The sequence below is a fragment of the Grus americana genome, chromosome 3, assembly GCF_028858705.1.
Source record: "Grus americana isolate bGruAme1 chromosome 3, bGruAme1.mat, whole genome shotgun sequence".
NCBI lineage: Eukaryota > Metazoa > Chordata > Aves > Gruiformes > Gruidae > Grus > Grus americana.
In genome coordinates, this window is record NC_072854.1 from 105,983,101 (window position 1) to 106,009,284 (window position 26,184).

Here is a 26,184-nt window from a genome sequence, read left to right on the forward strand (position 1 = left end):
CCCGCGGGGTGACGGCCCGCCTCCTGCCCCCCGCCAGGGGTGCCTGGCCCGGGGAAGCCGCCGCGCCCGGCCCTGGCCTACTAGGGGCTCAACTTCCAAGGCCGGTGGTGCGGTGGGGGTCAGCCCTCCCGGGGCCCGGGACTCAGCAGGGAGCTGTGGCAATACGAGATACGTGTAAGTCCCCAGAGATCTCCTCCTCCCGCACATCCCTCCGAAACACGCCGACCTCAGGGCCCCGCCGAGGGCGGGGGCACACACAGCGCCGGTCCCTTCCCTAGGGAGCCTCCCTGGATCGGCAGCGGGGAAGCGCGGGTGGGACGCGACTGGCCAAGGTCAGGCTTCAGCACTGGAGCCTCCCCTCGTCTGATCTGCGGGTCCCTGCCTTCCCTGCCGCCTCAAGCATATGGTCCTACCGATAATCTCCTTTTAGTTCTTGGCGTACGCGGCCAATTTAGCATCCCTGCTCAAGGTATGGTTTACTTTCTTCGCTTATTTTTAGTTGGACCTGGCAGTCGAGCTACAGTGGCCAAGTCAAACCTCACAGAACAACGTTGATGTGCCAGAAAAAGAGTCTTAGAGACCCATATTACGGTTGGGCTGTCCAAAAAACACAACCCCACAAATCTTTTACACCCACCTAAGAGGGGAAAAAAAAAATCCTTTCCCTGAACTAGAGCGCAGGATACACGTTTCAAACCTAGGTACTTTGCTAGCCGCACTTCAAAAGCTCAAGGAAGGAAAGTATGCTAAATCAGCACCGTTACAGGGCTCTCTCTGCAGGAAAACCAGCTCCATCTGTTTTTCGTACTCGTATTAAAATCTTCCCAGTAATTAAAAAGGATAAAAGGGAAGAGGATTAGAAGTTCCCAGATGAATGGAGAACAAAACTCAGACCTAATTTGTATATAAACATACCTTTTTCTAAAGCAGTAAAGAAACTTCAACAGCATCGATAAAAACCCCTGGAAACTCCTATGCAAGAACCAAGTATTGTTTAATACAATACTGTTGCAGATGGGGGGGGGGAAGCTAAAAAAAGATCAAAAAGCTATTTTTGTAGTTGCTTAATTACAGCAAAGAAAAACAAAAGGCACTTTCTTTTTTTGCTACGGCGCTTTGAAATGTAGCAGTATTTAAAGCCTGTCCCAGAAGTGTCTCGCATCTGCTTTAAATCTGCTGTACAAAGTCTCCGCGCCCCCGGCTCACACCTACGGGAGCGCTTCGGTTTCAGAAGAACCACCTGCAGCAGCGGCGGGGACCGGGCCGGGGGGTCCAGCCCCGCCATTTCCCCGCGGCCGTGACCCCCTTTAACTTTCGACCCCCCGGTACGTTTTTCTTTCAAGCGAGGCAGCAGCTCCGGCAGCGTAAACCCCGGCGCGCAACCCGAAGCCGCCCTCCCACGGTGCGGGGCCCCACACCCCCGGGGGCCGCCCTCGCCGCCCTCCCCACGGACCTCGTCCCCCCGGCCCGTCCCCGCCCCACCGCCGGAGCCGGCCAATGAGAAGGCGTCGGCGGCGGCATGACATCACCTTCCCCGACGCCTATTGGCTACCTCGCGAAAACAGCGCGCCGTCTCCCGGCAACTCCGTGGCGTCACGGCACCGCCCCGTAACCCTTCGCGCCCCGCGGCCCTTCGCCGGCTGAGATGCCGCTGCTCCGGCCGCCTCCTGGCCCTGCAGCCAACTGCTCCCCCGGGAAAAACCCGCGCCTCCGAGCAGCAGCAGCCGTCACCAGGTTGTCTCTACGCGGCTGGTTTGACTTAAGGACTGGCAACACCCACCCTCAACTATGAGCACAGCCCAGCATCGCTGCTCCCGCCACGCTGCACCCGCAGGCGTACTCCTAAATCACCACCTATATATTACCAGTAAAGTATGTGCTGGAAATACCAGCTCACTCTTATGGCCCTGATTCACATACAGCTCAGTTCTCCGCTGCCCAGACATACTGGTCAGCCTGCTCACAGAAGGGACACAATCTCAGTTTTCTTTTGGTAGGTTTTTTAACTCAAACTTTGAATTTATTCTATAAGATAAAAATATAAAAGGCCAAAGCGCATGGCAATGGAGTACCAAAATTATTCTGCAAATCTCTGCTGCATTTTTAGGAGCATCTAGCTGGTAAGAGATAAAATAAGGGGTATGATCTAATGTATGCCACAAATACACGTACAAATGATTTCTAATAATAATTAGAATAACAATTTCTAAGCCTGTAAAATAAACTTGGAAATGTTTAGATTAAAAAAAAAAACTAGAAAAGACGTTTCAGATGCGTGTATGTGCGTGGTACCTATATTTTGCTAGTGCAAGGATTGACCTGCAAGAGCAAGTCAAGTCTCCATTGGCAAAACTTCAGATTTTTACATCTTCCACACAAAACTACAACCCCATCCCTGCTCAGGAAATTAAGCTTCAAGGGGTGCACCTATTTTTTTCCAGTTTTTGTCCAGGCTCTGTGACTCATACGCTGTGATGGAGGCTCTCGGTGCCATCTGGCAGTGTGCTTCAGATCACGGCTTCACTCCAACTGAGGAGACAACACTTGCCAGGTTTGTGGGTAGAGCGGGGTCAAAACCACTCACACCTGTGCATAATCTCAGCAGCATTTCTTACCTTCCCTACGGACTTCATACTTTCCCTACAGCATCCCACATTTCTGCCTCTTAGAGCAATTCAGACATGATTTCACTAGATAATCATGACATGAATTTCCCACAACAGGTTACTAATTACAGGAAAGATTTTTGGTTTTAGGAGCAGGGAGTAGATGGTTCCCCCTCATAGCGGGAAGAAACACATGAGGGTTTCTGACCATGGGTTCAATCTCTGGAGCATCAACAGTTGGACATAACCGAGCCACACACAGGAGAGTTGGCAAGTGGCAACAGTTCTCAGTCCTGCACATACAGAGCTATCACAAAAAGGAAGAGAAGATGAGATCTGCAGGATCTGGAGCCAACGGCACAGACAGCTGAAACTCTGTACCTCTTCCCTGGTTCCTACTACTCTTGGCGGCCTGTCCAGAGCATGCTGCAGTTGACTAAGACCACATGCAGTTCCCCAGAAGCAGTCACAGCAAGCATCCAGGGGAAGTTAATACTCATGGAATTGCTTGAAAAGCATCCAAGGAAAGGAAAAAAAAAAAACCCCAAAACAACAACCCACCAAACAAAAATGTAGCAGAATCATTCTTTTGCTCTTCACAAGAGATCTACTTGATCTGAACCACAGAAACTTGCAGTAGCAGAAAGACCTTACAGACAGTAGTGGTAATGATAATCAGGAGAAATCAATAACATAATCTTTTCTTGCCATTAGTCGATGGGATCGGGGGAGGGGTGCTGGGAAGACACTGCTGTATTTCATGCCTTCAGCACACTACTTAAAGCTCCAAAACTTCAGTTAACTCCTTCAGTGGTATACCTAAGCAATTTTAGCAGTAACTTCTCATCCTCTTCTCTACCAGCCTACCTAAAACTGCCTCCAGACCAGCCAAGTCTTCTTTTACAGTCCTGACACAATTAGAAGGATTATCAGGCAACAGCCATCAGACAACATCTCTTTTGCAATACCTCATAATAATTTAAAAAAAGCTGTACCTGCCAGTCGTTTATATTTTAACAACCCCTTTAATTCTTCATCAGAAAGATGGTGAAGCTGATTCTTAGACTGTTTCTAAGACAGTAATCTCAGAGAGAGTTTGTCAGAAATCAACACAACAGCATCCAAGTAAGAGGAGCAGGCGGCCAGCTGGGTTAGATTTGCTGTCCACTGCCACCTACTGTTAAAATTCCACCAAGTCAAACTTCCGAGCTCTGGTTTCTGAGGGATACGGCTTAGGAGCGCAGGAAGAAGGAAAAGCTTTGGAATTGAGATTGCTGGGGAGGAAAAAAACAACACCCAAACAAAAAACACAACAAAAAAAAAAACCACAAAAAAAAAGAAGGGAACATGCCAAGAGAATTGCTCATCGAAACTGGGGCATGGCACAGCAGCTTCACAAGTTTGGATTCTTTTGGGCAATGGCAAACTTCTGGTACCTAATTTATATGGCTAGTCTGCAGCTCAAGGATAAGACCTTTCCAGCGATTCAAAGCAAAGGCTTCAACTAGTCAGTGTTATCAAATTACCTCAAAAAGAAAAAGAGTAGCTATAGAAAAGAAAACTGATGGGTTTATACCTTCGGCACTGTCATACAGCTCCGCTAATCCACCAGCTGTCCTCTGATGGTTGTTAAATTAATTGTCACTGTCTAATGTTGCATTTTTAGTATTTAATTTGTTTTAAAAACATCAGATTACAGACCTTGCAGTGGAAACAGTTTTGGGGAAAACATACAGCAGCCACTGAGTCTCCCTCCCAAATGAAAAAAAGACATTCACTAGTACCAAAGTCTGCAGCTGAGATTCATGAAATCCTTAAAGAAATCTGCTAACCATACCAGCTAGGACATCCCATATTATCCCAGTGGCTGTTTCCGAACCAAAAGCCTTTGTTCTTTGCCACATTCAAAACACTACATCAAGAAGCATTTGGGAGATACAAATTTTAAATTAAGACACAGTGGCTTGCCACAACTTCCGTCAAGTCCAATTCTTTAAGTGTAAAGGTTTTCTTAGGCATTGAGGAGTGATACAATAGACCTATCTTCTTCGTAGTGATAAGCTATTTCTCTCTAAAACGTCTGAGTCTGGCAAATGAAATGACTCCCTTCAGCTTTAATCCCCCTCAGGGAGTTTATCACATCAGTGCATGCTTAATGAACAACATCACCAGGCCTCTACTTGAATGGTTTGTGGTTTTTGATGTCAGATGAAGTCCATTTTGGTTGTGACATATATGTCCTTATTCATACACAGGTGGTATTGATTTCAAATCTAAACAACAAAAATGTATTCTGTTACATTCCTGTGCTCAAACTAAACTAAATTTTCCAGTCTCTTGACAAGGCCAGTCTCTTGCTTTGTGAAAGCACTTACTTCTGCAGAAAGTGAATGCAAACTTTGTTGGTCACTGTATATATGAACTAGTAACGCATGTAAGCAACTACATGAGACAACAGAGGTTCAGGTCCAGACTCTGTAACCTTAAGGAAAAGTTAATTAAAAAAATATTTCTTGCATAGCTTGCATCATCTCTGTAAACTAATGCCATTATCCAAGTTGTGAGAGTCACACGTGCACCCACTGCACAAAGTACATACTCAATCACATTACTCAGTAAGCTATTAATTATACAGTGCCAGTGTTGTGGTTTATCTCAGCAGGCAGCTAAAACAACCACACAGCCATACACTCACTCCACCCCCTCAGTGGGACGGGGGAGAGAATCAGGACAAAAATGTAAAACTTGTCAGCTGAGATAAAGACAGTTTAATAGGACAGAAGAGCATAATAATAAAAGAATATACAAAACGAGTGATGCACAGCACAATTGCTCACCACCAAGAGACCACTGATGCCCAGCTAGTTCCCAAGCCACAGTCTAAACTCCCAGCCAGCTTCCCCCAAGTTCTATACTGAGCATGATATCACATGGTATGGAATAACCCTTTGGCCAGTTTGGATCAGGTGTCCTGGCTATGTCCCTTCCCAGCTTCTTGTGCACCCCCAGCCTCCTTGCTGGCGGGGCAATAAGAGAAGCCAAAAAGTCTTAGACTTGGTCTAAGCATTACCAAGCAACAACCAAAATATAAGTGTGTTATCAACATTATTCTCATCCTCAATCCAAAACACAGCACTATACCTGCTACTATGGAGAAAATTAACTATCCCAGCTGAAACCTGGACAGCCAGCAGCACCCAGAAACCAGCAGCATTCAGAAACTGCTTCAGAAATTTGCATCAATTTTGCTGCAACCTGTTCAGCTCTTAGGCTGGTAACTCAACAACAGTTTCAAATGGTGATTCTATAAAAGTGGAAAGTGACATTAATATCACTGTATGCAAGCATCACTCATAGCAAACAAAAGTGTTCCGTTTCTTCCAGATCAATCAAGAATGATTTAACTTCCGTAAACTAAACTTCTTCAACTTCTCAGGTTATTTCCTAGAAGAAAATTCTAATTTCCTCACTCAAAATTCTTTTCCATGCAATTTAAATTCAGATTTTTTTCCACAGGTAATTCAACAGAAAGACAACCAGCCAGCTAAAACAAGTCCACACCGTGTAAAGAGAGGAGAAATAAACTTCCTCTTCCATTAGTCCCCAGCATCTTTGAAAAGGCTGGCACAAATTAGTATTTTGTACGCATCATACACAGCTGCCATTCTTCTCAATCACTAAATTATATTCACTAGAGTCACTCCAGATCCCTGTCAATTTATCTCAGCACAGATCCTGACAGAAGACCCTCTGTCACAAAATGTCTGTTTAAGGCAATTACAGCAACATGAGAAAGCTGTATCTGCGTGCAGCCACTCACCCAGCCCCATAAGGGAGTTGGTCAGTGAGGAAGAACAGGGAAGGAACTAAAAAATATGCTCATTAAGCACATATATATTCACCTGCTGCAAACAGGAATTCTGTGATCAAAATCCTATTCCTTACCAGAAACCTTAAGACACTGATCAGCCATACAGTGATGCTGAACTTTCATCCCAGCTGGATGTTTAGAGAATGTGGAGAGTTAAATTAGCGCTGCCATTTTACAGTTGCCTTGTCCCTATTTCTCAGCTGCCAAACAGCCAGCCTTAGCTCATGCTAGCAGTCCCTCTGGAGGCAAGAGCGAATGAAACCAGAAGAATTTCAGAAAATACAAACTTATTTCCAGATCAGGCTCCACAGAGTTTCTTTTTCATAAAGTGACTGCAGAACTGAGCAGGCTACATCTTTATTAATGTATTTTCCTGGTCAATTTACCTATTTTCTTCACACATTCTCACAGCAAGCTATAGTCCTGTGCCTCAGTAAATTAAACTCTGCTTTAGATCACCCTGGCAGACACACGTACATGGTCTATAAGCAACAACAGACACTTTGGGAGCTTTTTCTTATACATCAACATTATTGGTGCAGTTTGTTGTGTCAGTGGTGTTTTACTGAGCTGAACTGATGAGACACAGAGACATTACTGATATCTTCAAGTTCTCTTTACCATAGTGCAAATATATGGTAATATACTAAAACCAAAGGAATTGCTTAGAACTTACATCAAGGTAACCAGCAGCAAAACTGAGCCCCTCCCTGTGGTGGAAACTGATTCTCCATCCCAGGGCTTGCAGACATCCTACAAGAAAATAATACAGAGAATTAGCAAAAGTCATGTCATCTAATTAAAACTACCCTTCTCTATAAAAGCTTTCTCACTGAGCTTACTTCCGAGTACAGCTGTGTGAGGATATGTAACCTGACCAAGATAACACGCTATCCAGTACTTGATCCTGCAGCCCTCTTTCAGGGAAGGTACTTTGACTCCAAGAAAATAGAAAGGTTATTTTTCTGAACCTTCGACCTTTTTATCCACCAAGTATATCAGTTTACATAATAAATATATTACATGTCTACAAACTCTTACTTTCTTGTGGAGTTGAAAATATTTTTAGTTAAGTAATTTTTTAAAAATTTAAAACAGAAAACCATATTTAATGAAAGCTTGACTGCAACATGCCTAGCCTACAAAAACTACTCAAGATTAGTTTGGTCCCTATACTTTTAGCTGAGAAAAATCTACAGAGATTGTATTTTCTTTCATCTTGTCTTCTACCTGTTCTCCTTTTGCCACTTCCTCTCATTTCCCAGGGAGCATCACACTGTTCTGCCTCTCAACTTCAGCTTATGATTACTATCAGATACCCTACATCCAGTATTACAAATAAATTATGAGGTAGATGTAGATTTTAGAGGTGGTTTCTCAAACAGCTTTTTATGCAATATGTAGCACTAGTGGGCCAAAACCTGGACAAACTACCAAAAAAAATCCATTTAAATATTTATATTGATTTAATTAAACTGAGATTACATTCATATCTGAAGCTATGACTCCACGTGACAATAAATATTAAGTTACCTATTAACGGATCAAAAGTCTCAGCTGCAAAACATGAATCTGTGCAAATTTACACTCCTGTCTACATTTGTTAAGAGCATTTTAAAAGAACATTTTAATATGGCAGTTTTTTTCCCCATTTCTTTTTTAATGCCTATCAAGAAAAGACCCTTAAGCAAGCTGGAGGTGATTCACAGGGACAAGAGGGCAGACTCTCTGTGGATCTCCCCCAGCTTGCTTACAGGTCTCTCCTCTTCCGGCTCAAAAGTCATGGTCCCTAGATATGCCCAGATGTAACTTCTCTCCTGTATAAGCATAACTAGGCTGTGTGTTTTGTCTGGATCTGGCCTTGCACCAAACTTCTGCATTAGATTTCACCTTAGACTTTGCTCTGCCTCAGCGTCCAGCAGCCTGAATGAAAATATGGCTGTGTGAATATACCAGACTTCTTTCAAATTTAGCACCTCTTAAAAAAACCCTTGATACCCATAAAGTGAGCAAACTGCCACCACCCCAGAGAAAAAAATGTGCCATGCGGAAAGGCATTTTCTATTTTTCTATTGATTACACTAACTTAATAAAACAAATCTGTTCTCCTCCCACCCAACTTCTGCTCTTCAGTTTTTGAGCACATTACTCCTCTTTGGTCCTATATTCCTCATTAACATGGCAGCTCTTGACCTAGTTACACACCTTCCTTCATCTCCAGCTCCTGCTGCTAGATGTCTTCCCCCCATCCCTATCTTCCCAGACATCCGCTTGTTAGTTCCTGCTTCTCACTTTCTCCCCTTCCCTGAATTTCTTCTCCTTTCTCACATTTGATATTTACAACTTTTCTTGTATTTGAGCCAGGCTCCTTCCTCTTCATCATGCCTCTTGGTGTTGCTCATCGCCACAAAAGCCCAAACGAAATATTCTATGTACTTTCAGTAAAATTTCACAGTTCCTGCTGTCCTCAACAGACCACACTCAAATCAGTTAGGAACACGATTTATACAGTCTTATAAGCACATACTAAGCTGTGAGAGGCTGAATCTGCTCAGTGTAAATATATCTAAGAATTTCACTAACAAATTTTAAGACAAGTAATGAGATTTTACAAAGATTTATGACATAAAAAAGTTTTGCAGATTGCCACAAAGAAAGCAAAACAGATATTCTTGGCCCAAGTGGCCTTCCTTTTAAACCTCTTATTCCTAGTCCAAAGTACGGAGGCATCAAAATTTCACACCTCTCCCCCCAAAAATGAAAATATTATGAAAATTTTTGCTTAAAGGGGGCAAAACAATACATTTCCCCTAACATTTTCCTTGTGAGTCGTTTAGATGTTCCCAAAAAAATTCAGTCCAACTATACTTATCATTCTAATCGAATCTAAGGCTATTTCAAGATTTTTTAAAATCCTACAAGCACTGCAGAAATCTAAATGAGTAGTAACCCAAATAAGACAAATGAGGTATGTATCCTGCAAGAGCTGTAAAATATTGACAAAATGTTTGCATGTTACTTGCCATGCAATAGACTACATAAATTCATTTCATCCCTTTCAGGAGGTATTATCAAGTTATCTGGCTTCACAATATCCTATAGTAACTGAAAAGTTAAGCCACTAGAAACTCTGCAATGGGGATTTTGTGAAAGTGCGTGTCGTCTGCGTTTTTGCAAATTAATGCAAAGTTATGCATGCTCAGACAAATGACACAAAATTCATTGCGGAAGGATGTGAATCAGAACCTGGAAGGCAGCAGAATTAGCTTACTTACTGAAGCAGACTTATTAACTATAAATATATAGTTGTAGTTAATAATATAAAACATATTGTGAATATTATTCATATATTCTTAGTAATATAATAAACACATAGAACATACAGCTTATATTTACTAAACATAAAGCTGTATCTTAAAAACTCAGATTGTTCAAATTATATGGCAAAACAAAAAAGCATTCTTGAAACTTTCTTAAATTATATATGATTAGGTAGGATGAAGAAAACCACTTGCTTTTAGAGCATCAATGGACTGCCAGCCCAAATGTCACGTGCCAAGTCACAAGTTTATAAAGAATTCTCCTGAGTGTGTTTTGAACTGCTGAGTGTGCATGTGAAAGGAGATCTGGTCCTAAAATCATGCAGAAGAATAAAATGCTTGTTCCAAGATAGCCAGATCATTTTACAGCAGCATTGATGAGTTGAGGGGCAGGGGGAGCAAAACACTTCCAAATCCGTACAAGGAACACAGTGTTCTGCTCCCAAAAAGGAAATATTAATTTCAGTGCACATTTTTGGAGTGCCATTAGGATGACACACATAAAGGTCTACACTTGCAATTGCTCTGCTCCCAAGTTAATTCTTTTCCAGTTGCAATTTTTTTCTTTTAAGAAAGAGGTTGCAGGTGGGTTTCCAAGGAAAGGGGGAAGTTGCATGTGAAAGAAATGGGTTAAGATAAACCTTCAACAAGAAGAAGCCTGGCTGAAAAAAAATGTACAGGGACGCTGCAGGCAGCTAATGCTTTAGTCCTGTAATATTTTAAGCTGTACTACCTTGGTGCAGGTACTGCAACGAGTGGTCCCATTCTCCCCAAACACTTTATGGCTTTTTCCCATACACTTTGCTACCGTCACTTCTGGCATGCACCTACTGATTTTCTTTGGCAAGTCAGTCTTCAACAGCACCAGCTCCCCCAGTCAAGCACACAAGCTCAATGCTACTGACGTCAAAAAAGCAGCAGTAGCAGCTGAAGGCAGAGAAGAGACTAGTACCATACCTTCCAATAGTTGTGTCAAGTTGTGTCGGGCTAAAATGGTTGTGAAACAAAGGTGTATGTGTCTGTGACCATGCTCAGAAGCACCAGGGAATGTTCTAGAAATAGCCTTTGGTCCCATCCCTTTGCTGTCCCAGCTATTACATCCAAGAAACATTGCTAATACAGAGAATTAAAGGCAAATAAAGGAGCAGAATTTGTTTTATTCTGGGTATTTTGCCTCCTCAATAATGTCTGGTGCCAAGCAGCGTTTTGTGGGCAGCCTTGTTTTTTGCCAGCTGGCTCTGACCCCCGAAGGCCGACAGCAGACCTGCACACCCACTGCTCCCCCTGGCTGCTGGGGCTCCCCCTGCCCCTCCAGCCCAAGGTGGGCAGGCCCAGGTTGGACACAAAAGGAGGGTGCTCACCCATCTATACGTAGAATAGAAAGGCCTGGATTCCATTTCTAAGAAGTATGTAGCTGCACCTCGTGAGCTACAGAGGTATTTTTCCATCCTGTAGTTGCCTTGCTGTAACTCAACTGTCCTCGCACAATTACCTCAGGAGGGGGCATGGACAGGGAGGTGCTGATCTCTCTTCTCCTGTGTCCAGCCATAAGGTGCGAGGGGATGGTGTAAAGCTCCCTCAGAAGTAGTTCGGGTTGGGCATCAGGGAAAAGCTCCTCACAGAGGGTGGCCTGGCACAGGAACAGACTCCCCAGGGAAGGGGTCATGGCATGTTGGTGTTCAAGAAGCATTTGGATATATATACATGGTTTAACTTTTAGGTTGCCCTGCGTGGAGTGAGGAGCAGGCCTGGATGATATTCGTGGGTCCCTTCCAGCTCAGGATAGCCTACATCTCTGTGAGCTTCTCCAGCCTCCTCAGCCGCCTTACTCTTGGGTTTCTCCTTCCACAGGGCGGGAAGAAAAAAGCCCTGTAGCTTCACAACGACCCACGTAAGACTTAACGTGCAAAAGGCCCGTTGTGCAGGGTTGGACTGCTGGTGTAGGGAGCTCATGGTGCCATCTCCCTGAGCGAGGCAGTAGCGGTTGCTTCTGTCCCTCGCCTAAGGAACGCACCAGGCGCGCGGTCGCGTTCCCCATGTGCCCAGACACCCTTATCAAACCCTGCTTGTGCTTCCATCCTCCACTGCGCTCGCAGACAGCAAGTCTCGTGCTTTCGTTACACACGGTAGCAAAGATTTATTTCCAGTCGCTTGTTCTGAATCTGCCCCTGGTGGGGTGCCCAGCACTTGGAGGGGGGAGGGCGAGGAATTTGGAGCAGCCTCCTTCACCACGCCTCAGGGTCCTCCCTCAGCCGGCAGACGTGTCTCCCAGGGCGCAGTCCTGCAGCGGCCGCCCCGCACCGCCCCTGCAGGCACCTCAGTGCCTGTGGACTTCTCGCCGAGGGCAGCCCGGGGAGGGCGGGCGGCACTGCCGGGGCGGGGCCGGGCCGCCGAGGGACAGCAACGGCCGCCCCCTCTCGCGCTCTGCCACCCCCAAGCGGCCGGGCGGGGCGGCGCATCCCGTCCGGTACATACGGGGGCGGAAGTATCGTCATAGGAAGGCTTACTCCCCTCCCTCAGTGGAGGAAGGACGGGCTCCAAGATGGCGGCGCCGGAGGAGCGGCTCCTGTCGGACGGGGAAGGCGGCGCCCTGGGCTCGGCGCGGCTCTCCCCGCCCCCGGTCTCCGAGTCTCCCGAGGCTCTGGCGCCCTTGGAGCCGCCGCCTCAAAGCAACACGCTCATGGGGTTGCCCATCGTGGCGATCGAGAGCATCCTCAGCTTCCTGTCCTACGATGAGACGAGCCAGCTCCGCCTGGTAGGGGCCGGGGAGGAGAGGGGAGGCGGCGGGGCGGGCGACCGAGGAGCCTTGCTGCGGCCGGGACCCGGGCCCGCCGGGGCAAACCCGCCTCGCTGGTCGGGCGCCGCCGGCCCCGGGGCGGGAGCAGCGCTGGGAGGAGGTGGGGAGGTGTCGGCGGCCCCCGCCGCCCCCCGCCGGGCTGCTGCTCTCGCCGGGGAAGGGGCGGGATGGAGTGGGGTGGGATGGGTCTTTCTCCCCTCTCCCCAACCGCCCCCGAGCCTTGGGTACGAGCATGTAGGTGTGTGCCTCTATACACGCGTTCCTAAGGGTCTTTTACCATCTCTTGCTTCTTTCATTCCGTTCGACCTCTGTAAGAAATTACTGGGCTGCTGGAGGCTTATATCTCCTAGTGACTGCTTTTCTTGGGGGGCTAGTCTATTGTGTCTCATGTGTGTATTTATTTTTACTTATAGAGCTTAAGTCTACAAGTGTAGGAGATGCTGACCCTGCTGCTCCAAGGACCCTACCCTATCTAGAAATAAATGTGGGGCAATAAAGAAGACTTAAGAAAACCCTTGTCTGACTGAAAGGTTGCCTGCTTCTTCCAGTCATAGTAGTAGATCTAATAAAAGATATTACCTCTACCTCCAAACTTTAGAATGCAAAAAAAAAAAAAAAATCACAGCTGTCAGTGAGATCAGCATATATCGATCTTTAACTGCCCGCATAAGGAACCTCATGTAAACTATGACATAATATGATAAGCTGCTATCTTACTGAATTTCTTATAAGGTTGTAAATGGAATACTAGTGAGGGAATTAATGCATAGCTTACATAACCAGTAAACTTGCATGTACTGTATTGTTTCTATTTTAAGATCTTTATTGGCCTAAACTGGATAATATTACAAGCATATTTCTGCAGAAAATTAGACTGCACATGGCCTGGATCAGCAACCTGAAGTGTTGCATCCTGACTGTAACTTTAAACCAAAAGCTCTTCAAGCAGAAAATCTGTTTTTATTCATACTGCACCAAGTACACCACTACCTAAATATTTCTAGAATGTTGTCAGTCCACTAAAGACACTTGCTGCTTCTGTGAGTGTAGGTTGTGGATGTGTGAAAAAGATGTAGTGCTGCTTTTTTGGATTGCAGCCTCTGCTTTTGAGTACTTACAGCTTGAATAAAGGGAAGAGAAGTATGTATACTGCTTGGGTATGCTTAGTGTTTGCGTGGTCTGTATTGCAACACTAGACACAGCCCTTTGCTGCAGCTTTCCCATTGCATTTTATAAATGGTAACTATCACTAGTCAATAGAAGGTTTTTTCTTTCTGTAGGGCTAAGTTAATGTTTATAAGCAATGCTTTGTCAGCAGTGAAGTTCAGAATAGGAAAGATGGTGGTGTAAGGACTAAACCAGCTGTGTAACTCTCAGTGCTACTTAAGAGAGCATAAAGTGTTACATTTTACTTCTCATGTAGCACCTACAAGTTCATTTTTCTGGAAGAAGACTGCCCCTTTCAAAAGTTTCAGAAATATGCAAAACCATGCAAGATAAATATCAACTTGTTCTTTCTCTATTTTTAATTTTTGAGTCAGTGACAGCCAAGAAACTTAATCTCCATCAGATTCCTTACTGTTCCCTTAAGCACATCAGAAGGCATTATGAGCATTCTTCTGAGAAGAAAGTACACTTGTCTTTGTTAACCAGCACTAATGTAAGGAATCAAAGCCCTTTTGGTTTGACCTAGTCAAAAGTGTAGCTCATAACCACGTAAGCTTGATTGGCTAGGTCTTTTGGGATGGCCATTCAGAACTAAAAGTGTTCTTTTGTTGATTCACTGAAGGCTATAAACAGAGGAAGAGACTGGATGTTTTACATAACTCCAGACGCTGTTGATGGAGAATTAAGGTACCTTTAAAAATAACAATGCCTAGGCATAAATTCATAATGAAATTTCATCACTTTCAGATTTTTAAAGATTGCAAGTAGCCTTGGGAGACACTTGTATATTCTTGCTCTAAGAGATGTCTTGCATGAACAGTAAATTTTTCTTCTCTCTGAAAACAGACTTGAGCTGCTTATCAAAGATGAATGGATGTATCTTGTAATGAGTAGTATTCTGCTAAAGGTACATTGCAGGACCACATTAGTTGAATGACAGGTACTAAATTGCTTAGGTCTTATGCATATTAAAAATGTGCCCCAAAGCAGCCTCGTTAACCCCTTAGAACATGGCATTCCATGAGATAAAGCACCTTGAGAAGGGTAGGAAGATATGATCCAGGACATCAATCAACCCAAATGAAGTTTGATCATACATGTGTAGACACAAAATGCGGATTCCCTAAATTGATTGCTTTGATGCATTCTCTGGATCCCAGCATTGAAGGAAATGAATGTCCTAATCTCTTTCTTTTTCTGGATCACCTTAGCTCACTGATTATAAAAACAAACAAACACCAAAAAAACTTTGAGTTGAACTGCCGTTGGAGCTAGAGTGCGTACAAGAAGACAAAGACAGGCTAAGGAGTTGGTTGGGTGGGAGGACATAGAACATCAGCAAGCTCTCAGGTTAAAATAGAGATAGGAACCTGTATTGTTTAGATAGAGCGTAATGAGGAGCATAATCTAAGGCTTAAGATCCATAAGTCTTTTTCTGTCACCAAAGTATGAGGTAAAGAACGTTTCCTGCTTATGATGATTGCCATTGGGCAAGGCAAGACCATGGGCCCCTCATTGTGCAAAGAAGCACTTGCTTTCCTGAGCATAATGCTTTCTGCTATTTCTGGTGTTACTGCATTTAAAAGTATAAATGAAGCACCTACCGGTTAAGCGGAGAAGTGGATCTACAGTAATGGAGACTGAACAGTAGGTATTCAGAATGCAATCTTCTCTGAAATTATGCCTCAGTGCAGATCCTGAGTTTTCAAACTTTCACTCAGATAAAGTGAATTGAAGAAAAAGCAGCAGCACTTTGCTTTCAGCTCTTTTGAGTATTTACTTCATCTGCTTTCTCTGATATGTCATCATAAGAGAAACACAGAAAACCCAGAAGATCATTATGTCTGAAGCTGTAATGATCTGGACAAGCTGCAGCCTAGTATGCATGCTGATGTGGAAGCTAGCTATCTTGCAGCTTTTGAAGGCTTCTTTTACTGTGATTTTTTTTTTTTAAATGACTTACAGAAGCTCTGGATTTTTTACCTCAATGGGATAATAATGAAATTCTTATATTCCAGTTTCTTTTCACTCACATGTCTGAGCTTGGAAGTGCACTTCCATTCAGGCTATTGCTACAGCAAGCGTGATTAAAAACAATCAGTCCACAACCTCCTTCCATGAACACTATGAGGAGAAGGTTATCTTGGATTCTGACACACATCAGAAGTGTCTTAGATTCTGCAGCACACTTGTGCTTTTTTTTTTTTTTTTTTTTTGCACAGCATAACTAAGGCCTGATAGCCTTTGAACAGCATGGCTTTAATCTTCCCACAGTTTCAGTAAATCTTCTATTTTAAAGCTTCTCGCTGAAGTCGTCAACGTTTTGTTACTTACTTTACCCTAGAAAGGCATTATGAAACATGATGTCCATGTATCCTCTAAGAAAAAGAACATAGTGAATTGAAATACTTCAGGATGTTTTTATCTCTGTTTTGATATTGGTTATCTGTTAGTGAAGCTCAGAAGACATAAGGCTTGCTTGAGGAAAGGGAAGCTGGTAGTAGTCGTCTAGTAGATTATGTCAGTTTAGTTTGTTTACAAGTGAAGTGGAAAATTAGTTCTTTCATAGAAGCTGTTATCGCATATAAGTCAGCATGCTAAGAAGTGACCACCTCTCGTTCTGTTTTTCACATGGGCTTGGAATAACTTTCTAACACTGAAGTTTGGACAGGCTGTCTGGTTGGACTTGACATTTGAGGAAACTTGGGCTTTTTTGGCTTGATGGCTAGAACAAGAAAATATTAACAAAAATTGCAGATACAAATATGAGCAAATTTACTTTCTTATGGTCCATTGAATAGCTAGCATCAAACTGTGTTGGACTAATATGGACACTTAAAAGTGTAATGATGCTACTTTGCATATGAGCGCTGACTGTGCAGTCTAAAAGAGGTATATCGTTCCTATACGTAAGAGTGCCATGTGGTTTAAATGGTGACATCAGGAACCAGCTCAGAATTAAGAGGTGATTGGTAAAATAAGTTGCAGACACACACTTTTGGTACCTGTTATCTGTTCAGTGTTTGGGTTCTAGACTGATTATTGGCACAAATATGGGTAATTCCAGAAATTGGAGCAAATACAGTGTTTAAGAAATCTAGCGTTACCCATTGCAACCTACTCTTGGATGTGGGAGGGCTTCAGCAAACTCAGAGGTCCTCGCTGCCACCAGGTGTCAGTATGCACATGATAAAAATCACTCTGTGCTTCCTCTGAATTTGTACCTCATAATGTGTCTAGGATTGTTTTTCTCTCGTGCTGAATAATTGCTTAGCCAACAAAGCCCTTGTGCAGGTACTAGTTCCTAGTTCAGGGCGTTGGTAGCATTAGAACTCCAAGTAAGCTGTTAAGTCTTGTACTCAAAAATGGTATCAGATCTAGGCATCCCTAATGCACCTAATATCTGAGAAGAAACGTGACCATTTCCTCCTTCCTGTAGTTGAAGGGCCAGCATTTTTTTTTATACACTAGAAATGATTTAGCTGATTCTAGTGAATGTGGGGGGGAGAAGTGTACTCAGATTGTACCTCTGTACTTAGTCTGTCTGATCATTCTCCTTTGACTGTTAACAAGGAGGATCTAATACAAAGGAGCACAGGCAGAATGACAGCAGTTACTTAATAGTCTGTTAATACAGATCTGTTTGAAAATGATTGGTTCTTACTCACAGAACTTAAATTAGCAGTGACTAGAGGAAGACTCACGGAGAGTAGAACTTCTTTAAGTAGTGCCTTCCGTATAAACAGAAAATAATTGCAGGCTTTTCTAGGAGAAGTGAGAATCTTCTTCCTCAAGGTATAAACTATGTAGACTTCAAAGTTATGAAATAAGGTGGAGCGGGGGGAAGGAGGATGTGGGGTTTTGGGTTGTTTTGTTTTTTGTGGTTTTTTTTTTTTCCAAAAAACACTCCCAAGCTAATCCATTGGAAAGTGGGGTCACAGTGGGAGTTGTGCACTTCAGTATAAAAAATAACAATTTCAAAGGACAGTTGGTTCACTGAGCCCTCACATCTTGAGAACTGAATTGCAACTGCTTTAAACTTTTGTACAAGTTGGCTTTGTCTTGTAACTGGTTACTTTGTGAAGGTTTCAATTTAGCAGTTTATTATGTCTTCTGCAGCTATTAATGTCCTTTTTCCCTAAATCTGTGCAGAACATTTAAGCTATTGGGATCCAACATTGCAAATAAAGGAATCTGCTGAACAGAGAAGAAAAGATTTTTTTTTTTATATGAAAAGGAATCTTGCTTCACGTGCACTGTATTGCAAAAGTTTTTAAATTTAATTTTGGCTGTCTTCAAAAACATAAGCCTTAAATGCTGAAGGAAAACCATCATGATTTCTTGTTTTTAAAGGCTTCTTTTTGAGACTACAAAATATTAACTTGATCTACCAAAATCACTGTGGAGGCCAAGTTAAAAGCTAGGCACAGGCATTTGCAACTTCCATTGAAATCAGGAAAAATTATATCTGTTTATATGTGAGTGGAATTCAGCCTGCTGTCTCATTAGGCAATATCAGGGGACTAATTTGTGACCTGTGTGGAACATAGCTGCTCCTTTTTGGAGAATCAGGACCATTGTTAGAGATGGTGATGCCTTAAGCTCAACTGCAGTTTCTGCTTCTTGAAATGGAGCAAAAACTGATAAAAGAAATCTTTTACTACCCAGCAAGTATGGATAAGATGATAGTAAAAGTGACTTGTGGCCTTAATTGAGCCTTAAGTTTTTCTTTTTACTTAAATACAGGTTTGTAAGCGAATGGACTTGGTTTGCCAACGAATGTTAAATCAGGGATTTCTGAAAGTGGAAAGATACCACAACTTGTGTCAAAAGCAAGTTAAAGCTCAGCTTCCAAGGTATGTACCAGTTAAAACTGTAGTTAAATTTAAATGTGCTAGATTCTTCTAAGCAGAATATTGAAAAGAAATTTCTTGCTAGCTAATTCAACTTCTGTATCTTGAAAATCTGAATCACATTTGGTTTAACTTCTTTTTTTTTTCCAAAAGCACCTTGAACCTAAGATCTAATTACAAAATAATGGTGTGGATGAATGTAAGTTGTTGTATACTAGGAACTGGAATATTGGAAAGTGTCTCCGGTATTTTATACAGAGAAAAGAAGAGTGGGTCCTGTATTACTCAACTCTTCTGGCAAATCAAGAAAGACTCCTAGGAAAGAATAAATGCCATTCCTTTTCAAGACCGTCTGCCTTCACTGATGATTATCTACAACTGCTTAAAAAAAAAAGCAAGGTTTTCCAGTGCCAAAGATTAAACAGGGAAAAGGGAGGGAGGGTTTGACATGTGGGTATTACTGGGAGCTAGTTTCTCACTAAAGCAATGTCTTTCCTCCTCTTTCCGGTGACTAAATGCAGCTGCTGCTATGTCCTATCAGATTTCCCAGTCAGAGTGAAGTAACTACATGCTACTTACTGTACAAAGTACTGTCAAAAGAGCTTATATCTCAACCTAAACTTTGTAGTAAGCAGTGATATAACTTATCACTGGGGGGGGTGTGTGTAAAAATATTCACACTGACTCAGTGTCTATTGCTAGTTAGTACTGAAAGCTCGTTTTTAAATAGTCCTAAATTACATATAGACTTTATGGGTCATGGAAGATGTAGTAATTATTTAGAGAACAAATTTTGTCTAAGAAAGCGTAGTATGCTATTACTAGCTGGTTCTCTGTCTGTATCAGTTTCTTTCCATGAAGACAGAACTAATATTAGTGGTTCCATTTTCAAACCTCAGAAGGTTTTAAGGGTGAAATTAACTAAAGCAACTGTTATAGTTTCGTTTTGTTGACTCATTGTTCAATCCATGTCATTTAATGGTCTGTCTTCCAGACGGGAGTCTGAAAGAAGAAACCATTCGTTAGCTCGTCATGCAGACATCCTTGCTGCTGTAGAAACGAGACTCTCTCTGTTAAATATGACTTTCATGAAGTATGTGGATTCCAATCTCTGTTGCTTCATACCTGGAAAGGTAAAATGTAGACTATATTATGTAAATGTATATCAGTGTCTAAAAAATATGATTGTGTAACTTAACCTGGGACAAATTTATATAATGTGTGTATATATACTGTGTTTCAGATACTTGCAAACACACACATGTGCCAATACTCTCCTACAACAGGCAGTGTGAAATGAGTGAACCAGACTACATCTAAAAACTAATTATTTTAAACTCGATTTCCATTTTCCCTTAGATTCTTTCTTAATTCTGACGTTTGACTTGTGACATATACATCCTATACAATCTTTTACGAGAAACACATGATATGTATGGTTTCATTCTGAATTTTAATTGTACAAAACAGCTGGAGGCCAGGTCTTCAGAAGATGTAGTGATTTAGACTATGTATAACACTAAGCACTCAGTCAATCAGGAAGATTTTAGGCACCTTTTTTAAGGGTTTGAGTCCTTCAGATTAATTGAATTAAGATATTTAGTATGTGGAAGCACTGTTCAGTATTACAGTGGATGGGGTGTTTTTGTACAGTAGGTGGAATTAGTTTTAAATGTAGATGGTGTGTTAAATATTAATACTACTGAACAATTCTGGTGTTTCAGTATGCTACCCCAACATAAAATATAAATTATGCAAGCAAGATGTACATCGGAGACACCACTGTTTAATGAGCTGTGAAAACAGAAGTGCACAGGGGAATTGACAAAATCATGATCTGAGGAAGACTGGTACAGGTCAGGGTTGAAACAAGATCTGTGAACATTTAGACTAATACTCTATTCATTGATCTTTCCATGTGAGGTTTGGATATGCTGGTATTAATTTTTCATGGGCAGATTACTGAATTGTGCTGGGATGAATGGAAAAGTTGGCTGTTGGATTCAGGGGAAGCATGGCAGGCATTTCTACATTCAGTACAGTAGGACAGACTGCTGGCATGAAATGTATTTTTTGTCTTCAAGAGGTAACTTGATTTCTGTACACTCTTGTTGACTTGATATTTAATTAAAAATCATTATAGTTTAATATATTTATGCTTATTTGACTTTATATTTTTATATATCCTGTGTATTTTAAAAAAAGTAATGCAACATAAAGTCAAATAAACTTAAATCCTTGATACTCACATAGTAAATGGAATACTTAAAAGAAACGTTGCCTTTCTGTTTTGAACAGTAGATGGAAAGGCAATACGCAGTCGAGACCTGGGATGTGTAGGAGTTGGGCAAGTGAGCTTGCCAGCCATTTTCCTTGTGGGCACTGAGTCCTAAAGACCTTGTTTGTATTCTGATATAACAGCTAAAAAATTTTTTAATTATTTACTTAGTGTATGAGCTTGCTGGCGCTGCTGCGCTCTCAGCACGGTTAGGAATTCACCAGAAAATCCTATCTTGGTCAGGCAGATTCAAGGCTTAGTGTTCATTTATGGTCTGTGGTTTCCCCCCCACCTGCCCTGCTCCCCTCAGGAAATTTCATTTGAATGAAACTGCCACAGAATTGTCGGGAAGTGAATTTGTATTAGAGTACGTGAATCCTGATTTGCGACACAGTAAGCTGTGCGGAGGTTCCTGGTGATAGCAGAGCGCTGCTGCAAGATTTTCTGTTGAGGATTGCAGGAGAATGCTTTGAGGATGTTGTTGCTAACAGGATATAAAGTGGGTAAAATTAGAGAATTCTTTTATAAGCTTGTTGCGTGATGAGACACTTCAGTCTTGTCTAGCTTTTGCAATGTTTTTTAGCTAAGCTTCCTTTATGAAAACACAAGATGCAACTGTATTGTCTCACTTATGTTTCTAAGTCCTTAAGATCTGTGTTCTTCAGGAGACTCTTCAACCATTCTTAATCCTGTGCAAAATACCTGTGTCAGTAGTTTGGGTAGTAAGAGACCAGCACACCTATCTTAACCTGCCTCAGACTGTAATTCATAGATTGGCGAGACATCTTTCATCTCTCTGTATCTGTCCTCACCAGAGGACTTGTCAAACCTGTTAAAAGGGTGCTTATGTTCTCTCTTGGCAGTGGATTGATGTTTTATACATTAATCTATTTTGGACTTAACCTGAATATTGCAATATTTTGAGTGTATGCAAGTGGACTCAAGTAAATATTTACAGCTCTTCAGACTGACATAAGGATAATTCTTGCTGTTCCATTCATGTGTTTCCAATGCCTCGTAACTGGCTGGGGGGAGTGACTGCTCTGCAGAGTGGCTTAGAGTATTTTGCTTCAGGTTCTTTAAAAAGAAATGATTATGCTCTGCTGAGTATAGATTTATATAACTTAGAACTCAAGTATGGATGCAGTAAACCAGAATTTCACACAATGAGCATTATTTCATGAGTTTGAAGAGAGTTGTGATAGATCAAGTGAATAGCTTCTCTGATGTATCACAAACAGGACTTCATTTCAAAAAGCTGATCTAGAACTAAAGCACACAGTGGTGTGCAATATGTATGTAGTAAAAACCCCTGAATATGCCAGAACTTCTAGAATGATCTGAAATAATCTTGCCTTAATCAGAAAATCCTAATTCTTCTTAAATGTTTTAGGTAATAGATGAAATTTATCGTGTGCTAAGGTATGTAAACTCTACAAGAGCTCCTCAGAGAGCTCATGAAGTTCTTCAAGAACTAAGGGACATTTCCTCCATGGCTATGGAATATTTTGATGAGAAGATTGTTCCAATACTGAAAAGAAAGATGCCTGGGTCAGATGTTTCGGGACGTCTGATAGGAACTGCCCCAGGTATTAATTCCAATGTATAGTTAAGTTTTATTTAGTTTTTCTGTAAAAATTCACAGCACTGTGTATTTTTAAAGCTCCTTCCCTTAAATGCAAGCTTTATTACATAAATATGGATGATACTTGTTTCTTAAGAATGCTAACTGAAATTCATTTGCTTGGAAATTTAAGGAGCCTTTGTACTACCAAAAGAACAGTCACTTGAATGTATGTTAGAATTATGCATAGTGTGTATTCATTGAACAAACGCTTTTGTGCCACCGATGAATGAGACTTTATCATTACACTTGGTTGAAATTTGGTGTATGAGATGACAACTCGATGCCTTTTATTTTTAGGACGATCAGCAAAGAATTAGCCTAAGCTGTTGTAGTACATAGAGAGGTAGAACATACTTGTATGTGCTTTTTTACTTTCCTGGGGCACTAAATAGTATAAAAATACATAAAACATATATTTATAGTGTAATGTATACACTAACAAGCAAAATAGTTATAGGTAATAGTGAAAAGGCAATTAAAATAACAGTCTATCAATAAACAATTAAACTGGTCCTTCATATACTCTGTCAGGCTTTCCAGAACTTTTGTGAACCAAAGTCTAATGTAGTTGCCTCATATAATGGCCAAAAGCAAAAAGTTACTAGAACTGTAGTGTTTTTCCTGTGCTGAACATCTCCATGCTTCTTAGGAACTGTGAAATTAACTCTCTGAAAGGATAACTTAATAGAAGTTTTTTTTAAAAAATAAATTACATCTTGAGCAAAAATGATAGGCCTAACTGTAGGAGCTGCTGCTTGTTCCTGGTATGTCCCGTCCATCCTTTTAGCCGTAAGTGTGTATACCACCTCTTAATTATATCCTGTTAATTATACCTCAACTCATTGAATCTCTTCCTTCTGTTGAGGAAGTATTGCCCAAAACCATAATTGATGAACACTGGCTTTTCAAGGCCAAGGCTTTATGTGGCATAAAAATGCCTATCTTGTCTTGAGGGAGGAGCATAAACTCTCTAACGGCAAGCTTTTAGTGTCACACAGCTGTAGCTATGCTGGCATCTTCAAGAAAAAAAAAAAGAAGAGGAGGAAGACAACTCTTCTAGGCTGTTCCAGAGTGTTCTTCGCAGCACTTAAAAGTTGCATCTTACTTGCACAGCACTGCTGAAAGAATAAAATAATAGAAAAAGCAACAGATATCTTTTATGATAGAAAAAGGTGAGAGAAATTATACAGTACTGTTAGTCTCCTTAATTTGCAGGAACTTTATTAAAATCAACATTCCCAAGCTCAAATTCCAGTATGGTTTTAGTACTTAGGAAGAATGATTCTAAAGCAGCATGGAAAATAAATTCCTTCCTTTGAAAAAGTAAGTTAAACTGAAATATGTTGTTAAGCCCCAAACCACAAAAAATTCAAACTTTAGCTGTCTACAACTAAGCAGAATTTTACAGCTCTGTTGAAATATATTTAATATGTCTATTCTGTAATAAGTAATTTATAGACATGTTGTGGGGTTTTGACTTAACATCTGTACAGAATTTTTGATACAGCAAAAGGAAGGGGGCTTATATACAGAAAATGAATGATGAGCTATTTTCCAGACTACTGAAAATCTAGGTATTTTGAATTAAACTAGCTGTGCTCTGAAATACTGTATGCTCTTGTTAGACGCTTCAGTGACGATAAATCTGTTTACATGTTCACGTAACTTGCAACCAGCACTCAGATTCCTGTTTGGGGAGTAGGGATAAGCAAAATAGGAAAACTGGGACACAATTTTTACCTTGAAGTCGCAGACGATTAATCACAGTTTTCTCTGAAGTTCCAGGGCCTTCTGCTGCGCTGACAACAATGCAGCTGTTCTCCAAGCAGAACCCTTCAAGACAGGAAGTCACCAAACTCCAGCAGCAAGTAAAAGCAAACGGCACGGGCTTGACAGCACTAAAGCGGGAAATCTCAGAGCTTCGCATCAAAGTGCAAGAGCAACAGAAACAACTCCAAGATCAAGATCAGAAACTGCTAGAGCAAACCCAAATCATAGGTGAACAGAATGCCCGATTGGCTGAGCTTGAACGCAAGCTGCGAGAGGTGATGGAGAGCACAGTAGGAAATTCTTCAGGTTCTGGCTCAAATGAACAATCTCCTAGAAAAAGGAGGAAGGCGGTTGAATCCACAGACTGTCCTAGGAAATCGAAACGCCTTCGAAACAGAAAATAACTTGGGAGTAAATGACACCTTCAGGAGGATACACTGCTTTAGTAGCCCAAGCAGGTCTGCTTGTTTGGATACCGTGACTAGCTTCATGGTGTCACTTAGGCTGCTGGCTCTTCAAAACACCACTTAGACTTGAACAGTGATTTTCTTTCATTGAGACTTTTCCCCTGCTTTCTGTATGGGTGGGCCTAATGCACAGAATCTTTACGATTTGCAATAGATACATACTAACCAGACCTGCTCTGTTATGTTTTGAAGGGTTAATCTTTTTTTTTTCTGTGCAGATGTGTTTAAAGTAAACTTATTTGTGTTTATGCATATGTTCACATAAAATCTTAAATAAATTCAGTCTTAACTGACTAAAAAGTTAAGCGTAAAAACAGATGTCCTGTTCACTTGAAGGAAAGATCCACTTTTAAAATCTTGTTTTAGAGAACTTGACCTTTTTTGTTATAAGTGACCTTGTCTGGAATGTCTGAAAAGTAGTTAATACTTTTTGGGGATCTCTGTAATGAGTAAAACTGACTTCTTAAGCTACAGTATTGGCTATATATTTTTGTAAACCTACAAGGAAGGGCCTTCTATCCAGTCTTCACATGCACACACCCTGGGTCTAGGTTTTGGGAGCCATATTCTACATTTGCATGGATAGATGCATGTACAGCTTAGCCTGCTAAAAACACTTGCCTGAAATTGTTTTTAACTCTGGGAGAGAGAGCATAGAGACCTATAAAGCAATATCTTTGTTCCTCAGCCATGACTTAGCATATGCTTTCAGCACAACTGCTTTCTTACAACGAGGTGGTCTTAACGAAGCCAGCGGTAGGAGAGTTTGAACCCAGGCTATCTGCCACTTGCACTGCCTGTGAATTGCAGGTATCGTTAGCCAAAGCTGGAGAATTGAGAAGCTACCTATGCATCACTTGATTCATAGGCCAACATCTAATAAGTATCAGACAAACTGTCCCTACAATAACCAAGCTCAGGGGGACATCATTTGAATGAAATGCTGTATTATGGAAAAAGCTTATACTATTCTGTGTGTATGTGTTGGGGGTGGGTGGGATGGAAATTTCTCTGTAACACTGATGACAATATTCTAAGCTTTCCTTATCCTAAAAGGTAAATCACTTCAGACAAAGCTTTAATTTCTTTTGCACTTCTGTTTTGAGCTTGTAACTGGAAAAGCATGTCTTGCACTGTTCAGTCTCTCTGGTCACTTTAACAACCTCAGAGTTGTGTACAGTGATTTTTTTTTTTCCCCATCTGTATATTTTTGGAACCTCATACAAATACCATTGTCTTTTGTTTTAATGTACTAAACTATGTAGCTTTATTATTTGACTTATTTTTTTTTAATCAGCTGCTGCTTTGGGTTTAGGTGGTTCTGAATTCAACTTGATATGGCACTGAAAATGCAAATGCTGCATTTGTAGCTGTTCAGAATCTTGATATTATTACCATGGGTTAAAGTGCAAGTTATTCTTACATTTT

The 26,184-nt window shown here is 41.5% G+C and overlaps 1 protein-coding gene across 1 annotated transcript; it reads left to right on the forward strand.

Annotated features, from left to right (window-relative positions):
• The first annotated feature begins 12,321 nt into the window (after positions 1–12,321).
• On the forward strand, positions 12,322–25,061 carry FBXO28 (F-box protein 28). Its single transcript, XM_054819635.1, has 5 exons — positions 12,322–12,552; positions 18,508–18,617; positions 19,609–19,747; positions 22,286–22,481; positions 24,299–25,061. The coding sequence occupies exons 1-5, from the start codon at positions 12,340–12,342 to the stop codon at positions 24,691–24,693; spliced, it is 1,053 nt and encodes a 350-aa protein (XP_054675610.1). The 5' UTR covers positions 12,322–12,339; the 3' UTR covers positions 24,694–25,061.
• The last annotated feature ends 1,123 nt before the right edge of the window (positions 25,062–26,184 follow it).